This window comes from Priapulus caudatus, unplaced genomic scaffold (genome assembly GCF_000485595.1).
Source record: "Priapulus caudatus unplaced genomic scaffold, Priapulus_caudatus-5.0.1 Scaffold1152, whole genome shotgun sequence".
NCBI lineage: Eukaryota > Metazoa > Priapulida > Priapulimorpha > Priapulimorphida > Priapulidae > Priapulus > Priapulus caudatus.
Genome location: NW_014578213.1, coordinates 81,583 through 88,532, shown reverse-complemented (window position 1 = coordinate 88,532; position 6,950 = coordinate 81,583). Strand labels below are relative to the sequence as shown.

At 44.7% G+C, this 6,950-nt stretch overlaps 1 protein-coding gene across 1 annotated transcript in view; it reads left to right on the top strand.

Moving 5' to 3' along the window:
- Positions 1–5,904, top strand: part of LOC106815587 — a 6,647-nt gene extending 743 nt beyond the window's left edge. The window contains exon 3 of the mRNA XM_014820065.1: positions 5,160–5,904. Within this exon, the coding sequence (XP_014675551.1) occupies positions 5,160–5,372 (213 nt within the window). The 3' untranslated portion in view covers positions 5,373–5,904. The remainder of the gene's footprint in view (positions 1–5,159) is intronic.
- The last annotated feature ends 1,046 nt before the right edge of the window (positions 5,905–6,950 follow it).

Genomic DNA, 6,950 nt, shown 5'->3' with positions numbered 1-6,950 from the left:
CGACGCCAGCTGCCGCCCCCACCACCATCGAGTCTAATATTTCCAGCAACTGAAGACAATCGAGAGGAGCTGAGACAATACCTTCTTGATCGTTACAAATCTAGCACATTCAACACGTGCGAACACCAACCACTGCCGATGATGGAAGGCCCCGCGCCTCATCTAATTGTGGACCAAGATGCCGAACCCGTAGCAGTACATTCTCCCGTGCCTGTACCCATCAATTGGCAAGACGACGTTAAAGCTGGATTGGACAGACACAGACGGCTTGGCGTACTATTTCACAACTGGACTAAATAAATTTGGTCTGTCATCCCTAATTCAGGGCTAGGTTGGTCCCGACTGCTCTACATGACTTACAAATGCGCGAGGCGGACGAGGCAGTTTAGACGCAGCGCCACCTTGTTCCTGCGCTTCATTTCAAAGATATTTCCCAAGAACCCGAAAAACCACAGAAACCAAGCAAAATATAGGAGATTGCTCAGTTCCACAAACCTCCAAATCGAAAATGGACATCGCCCCTGGCGCGCCCCCTGGCGATCTTCAAGGATTTGGATTTGTATCTGCTCGCCAGGGCGGCGCACGACACAATCAAATTCAAATCGTTGCTTAGGCACCACCTAAGGATTGAACAGAGACAAGATTGAGCGAGAACATTCAAAACGAACCAACATGGAGACGTTATGTTTGGCACCATATCCTCGCTTTCCCAGATGGCCAGCCAAAATCCTAGAACAGAAGGTAGAACTACTGAATCACCGGTATCTACCGGTGTATCACCGGTGTATCACCGCTGCTAAAGCCTCCAAGTGGAATTTTCGTCTTCATACATAGCAAATGAGCCACTGTCTCTTCTTGTATTTATAAAGCTATATGTGCATTTTTCTAAAATTGTACCCTGATTGTAAAACTGCCCATGTATCAGTGGTCTAGAGTATGGGACAGTGAAGGTAGAACTACTGAATCACCGGTATCTACCGGTGTATCACCGCTGCTAAAGCCTCCAAGTGGAATTTTCGTCTTCATACATAGCAAATGAGCCACTGTCTCTTCTTGTATTTTATTTATAAAGCTATATGTGCATTTTTCTAAAATTGTACCCTGATTGTAAAACTGCCCATGTATCAGTGGTCTAGAGTATGGGGCAGTGACTTCCAGGCATGTATCACCGGTCTAAAATATGGGACAGTGACTTACAGCCACTTACGACTTAGTGACTTAGTGACTTAGAGTATAGGACAGTGACTTAGTGACTTCCGACTGGTTTGGTAAGATGTCACAAATGGTCAAGACGTCTGATGGCAAATGGTGTATGTTTTCTTTTTCAGAAAAATGTTGTAATGGTGTGCTACTATCCGGATCTCAAGGAGCGCAGGCAGGTGCCAGTCGGTGAAATCCGGCCACTGCCTGCCAAGTTGCCTAAGTCGGCCAAGTCTGCACTCAAAAAGGCCTACCAAGCGGCACAACAGGCATGTATCACCGGTCTAAAATATGGGACAGTGACTTATATATCACGTTTATAAAGCATCATAGTTTATCTCCCAGCACGGATATATGCGTATTGTTGATTGCAGCCCGAAGAATCAGGCCATGGTAGCACTCCCAAGCCAGGTACCAGTACTGGTGATATAACCAGGTCAAGAAGGGGCAGCAAGATGGGGTCTCAGGCAGAACAAGGAGCAGACAAGAGCAAGAACAGGAAGGAAGAAAGTGAGTACTTGTGAAATACTTTCTCTAACTGAATTTTCCCAGCACGGATGTACCGGTGATAAAATGCTGACCATTTGTGCCACTTTTTAGTCTTGTTCGTGTCGATATAATTGGACTAGCTGGTACGTGATCCTCGTGAAAGAGTGCATGTGTCAATGTAATCGAATTAGCTAGTCTTGTTCGTGTCGATATAATTGGACTAGCTAGTACGTGATCCTCGTGCAAGAGGGCCTGTGTCGATGTAACTGAATTAGCTAGTCTTGTTCGTGTCTATGTAATCGAATTAGCTGGGAAGTCCGCGTTTCTCTCTGTAATCAAATAATGTCTACTACAAATGTCGCGGTGGTGTAAACGACGCATGCGTGACGCATGCGTGGTTCGCGGTCGTGCCTGACTATATAAGCCGAGAGCCGGGGAGAATCGAGGATTTTAACTATTATCTTATTATTACTATTATCTTTATATTATCATTTCTATTTTAACGATGTAGTTAGTTAAGTTGGCATGAGCAATGCATCATTGGTAGCACGTCACTGTATGTTAATGATACGCTATAATAATTAAGAGTATTCTGGCGACATGTTACGCTAGAGTGATTATTGCGTGCGCATGTATGTGTATGTGTGCCTGTGTTCGCATGTGTGTGTGCGTGCCTGCGTGCGTGCGTGCGCATGTATGTGTGCGCATGTGTACCAGGCAGTCAGGCGCTGTGTGGCATGTATCGTGCGAGTAGCGAACGAAAATAAAGCAAACGCCGTGAGAATTTGATATAATACCGACTGTTTCTTAATCGATGATGCTAATGCGTGATGATGATGACGTGCATGTATGCACACAAAGCACTCACGCACGCGGTCACGTATACATATGGAGAGCCATCCTCTTCAGAAATCATTTTCAAACATTTCAAACACACAATTTTAAATCAATGTAAAACATTTCAAATTAATTAATAAAAATAAAAATAATTATATATTGTTCGAGAAATTTAAATTCAAAAATTAAAATCAATTCACAGAATAACAAGCTCATAACGAGCTCATTTAACAATCAATTTATGCAACTTCCAATCTATTCAAGACCTCTGAAATCACTTACTAACGTTTACAATTTGCCACCCACTCTGTTGTTTCTGGTCCGTGTGCAAAACTATTCAGGAAACTTCGAATCAATTCATAGGACTTGCAATCTATTCACTTCAATTTCCGAACCAACCAACTACAACCCTTTGGGTATACGCCGAAGCCGTATAATCGCTGAATTGAGCAGTTCTGCCCATTGTACGAGGGTTTCCAGGTACCTAGACATTTGCTAGAAATGCTCCCAATTCTTTGTTCGCTACTAGGCGCTCTTTCTTTGCTGTAATAACGGAGTTTCCGTTTATTGTTCACATGACTGTACATGAGTGTACATGAGTTTAGTACATATGGCGTGCCATAGATGGCGCAACGACACTATAAGCGTAGCATTTGCTTAGCACTTTTTCGCGTGTGGCTCGGCCGGCTATAACTTTAGACTGCTCCCCGGTTGACAGTTCCACACGCTACACTAACTGAACGCACACTAATTCTTATGGCATGAGAACCTCCGTTATGGCGGCAGAGTAACAAGACGTGTGGTCAGGTTGACCATCTCGTCACTCTGATCGCTCTCATGAACAACGAACTGACGAAGTCCGGCCGCAACCCCGTCGACTTCTTACGTCGCCTGGACGCCGACGGCGCCCTCTCTCGGGAGGAATTGCAAAAATACATCATCGAAGCGTTCGGTCTGACTTCGTAGGCAGAGAAGGAGGAGGAGGATGGGGAGGAGAAGGATGGGGAGGAGAAGGAGAAGAAAGAGGAAGATGGGGAGAAGAATGAGGAGGGGGGAGAAAGAGGAGGAAAAGAGGAGGAGGAAGAGAAAGGGGCGAGTAGGACGAGAAAGAAGAGAAGACGGAGGAAGAGGAGGAGCAGGAGGAAGAAAAAGAGGAGGAGTAAGAAGAAGAAGAAGATTGAGCAGATGTTAATGCAATGTAAATATGAAGTAGTGTAAAATCAGTACCTATGTATATCTATAATTATAGCCTATATCTGTGACAATAGCTGTATATAAAGAAATCCCCCCGGCGCTACGACTGCCATGGGAGTAATTCAATTACGACGGGTACTGTGTCGATGCTATGTGTCGACGTTCTAACAGTAATCGAGTTACAGTTTCCAGCTCTACTAGGTCGGCACGTGCCGCGACTCCCTACCGGAGTCGTGAAAACAGTGCCCATGTCTATGTAATTGAATTAGCTAAGGTGTCCGCGTTTTCCCTATAATCAACAAGGCACGTATCGATGTAATTAAATTAACTAGTCTTGTTCGTGTCGATATAATTGGACTAGCTGGTACGTGATCCTCGTGAAAGAGTGCATGTGTCGATGTAATCGAATTAACTAGTCTTGTTCGTGTTAGTATAACTGAACTAGCTAGCTCGTGATCCCCGTGCAAGAGGGCCTGTGTCGATGTAACTGAATTAGCTAGTCTGGTTCGTGTCTATGTAATCGAATTAGCTGGGAAGTCCGCGTTTCTCTCTGTAATCAAATAATGTCTACTACAAATGTCGCGGTGGTGTAAACGATGCATGCGTGACGCATGCGTGGTTCGCGGTCGTGCCTGACTATATAAGCCGAGAGCCGGGGAGAATCGAGGATTTTAACTATTATCTTATTATTACTATTATCTTTATATTATCATTTCTATTTTAACGATGGAGTTTGTTAGGTTGGCATGAGCAATGCATCATTAGTATCACGTCACTGTATGTGATACGCTATAATAATTAAGAGTATTCTGGCGACATGTTACGCTAGAGTGATTATTGCGTGCGCATGTATGTGTGTGTGCGTGCCTGCGTGCGTGCGCATGTATGTGTGTGTGTGCCTGTGTGCGCATGTATGTGTGTGTGCGTGCCTGCGTGCGTGCGCATGTATGTGTGCGCATGTGTACCAGGCAGTCAGGCGCGGTGTGGCATGTATCGTGCGAATAGCGAACGAAAATAAAGCAAACGCCGTGAGAATTTGATATAATACCGACTGTTTCTTAATCGATGATGCTAATGCGTGACATGCACACAAAGCACTCACGCACGCGGTCACGTATACATATGGAGAGCCATCCTCTTCAGAAATCATTTTCAAACATTTCAAATACACAATTTTAAATAAATGTAAAACATTTCAAATTAATTAATAAAAATACAAATAATTATATATTGTTCGAGAAATTTAAATTTAAAATTTAAAATCAATTCACAGAATACCAAGCTCATAACGAGCTCATTTAACAATCAATTTATGCAACTTCCAATCTATTCAAGACCTCTGAAATCACTTACTAACGTTTACAATTTGCCACCCACTCTGTTGTTTCTGGTCCGTGTGCAAAACTATTCAGGAAACTTCGAATCAATTATCTTTGCAGCCTAACCCAAAGAAGGACGGAGCACTCTACGAAATGACAAGGAGATACTTTGATAGGAATTTCCTGAGCCGCCCCTTCGAAGACCAGCCACGTGGCCATCTCCAGGAGGGAAAAAGTGGAAGCTTTGCCCCTAAAACCAATGACGAGCTTTCCTGGAGAGGGATGATACGCCGTGTATATATATCTACTATTTTTGCAATTCCTGTACAATGAGCGGTCCGGACCTACCAGCCATCTCTACCTCTACACATGTTACAAATCACGGAGTGTGAGAATGGATCGGGAGCGTATAGCAAGTTCATTTTGACTGGGGGCGCAGCCTGCATGGTTTGTCTTCTTGGCAGAGGGAAATTTGTGGATGGCAACTGACTCTCTTGCCCCGCCGCGAGCTACGACTCATACCGCCGTCTCTTACCCGGAGTCTCATCTTGAATTTGTACTTCTGATTTGTTAGGTTATCAGTCGTCGCGTCGCCGCCCTACTCCCTATCCAGTCTACTCGTCGAACGATGCTGTCCGACACAAGCTGACATTTCATGACAAAATATCTACATTCAAGGACAACCAGACAGCGCTCATATCCGCCCTGCGAGCAAAGAAGGCAACCATCGAGCTGCTCTTGGCCACCAACACCTTCAGTGGTAAAGCTGCCAGAATAGGAGTGCGTGTGCAAGAGAAGATGACAGAGAACGGAGAGAGTGGGCGTAGTAGAAATAGAGACAGAGCACGGAGAGAGAGAGAAGTAGAGAGGAGGAGAGTCGGAGAATGTGAGAGGAAGAGAGAATGAGAGGAAATCATGGAAGGCCGGCAGTTTTAGAACATTTGTAGTTAGGTGGTGACCTCTGATGTAGAAATTAAAGTGTAAACGTATGAAGTTTTAGGCACAACACTGCAGAGTGTTGACCTCTGGTGTAGGCACACAGAGTTTTTAGAGGCATCGTAGCCAGTGGCGCCCCTAGGATGACGTCACCTTGCACGGCCATATAAATACCAGAGCGCGCCCCAAAATGATCAGTTCTTGGTTTTTAGTTGTAACACCTTCACGTGTAGCTATTCTAGTAGTGGAGACGTTATAAGTATGAATGTGATGTACGTATAATGGGTAGGTTTTAGCAGTGTTCAGCTTGCAGACTTTATACACTTTTGTATGTGTGCATATACAAGTAGAGTGTGTGAATATATAATGAAGTGCTCATACGTGAAATAAACCTCTAGTGTGTTAACAATTCGGACTCTGAATGTTTTTGCTCTGTGCACTGACGCTCCAAGTAGCTGTTCAGCTAGCACGAAACAAACTGACGGGTTACAAACAACACAACGCAAGGAACATTAATAAACGCAAGACTTAGAACTCTTAACGCTCACTCCATACGTTTGGAGCGGCAACATCAAGAACCACACTTGACTATACGTTACGACACACACTTCATTTCATTGGTGCCGTGACCAGGATTCGACCCTGGGTTATTGCGGCCACAACGCAAGGTGCTAACCACTATACGATCACGGCGTGTGAAGTGAGCAAGATTAGCTGAGGAGGAAGACCTCGTATGCGGCTCAAGTGATACGACAGCAGAGATTACCGACATAACGACCGCTCCAACAAGGACACATCTGATGGTGCCCGCGGTCAGTTTACAGGAGCTTGTCGAAGCAGGAAGAGAAGTGAGCGTGATCACTCAGGAAGTCAAGGCAGATTTTAATAAGAATACAGACGCCAATAGCTATTTGGAGACCAGAAGCCGGCAGCTCGAGCGGGAGTATGGAAATACGACTTCCTCATCAGATGTTC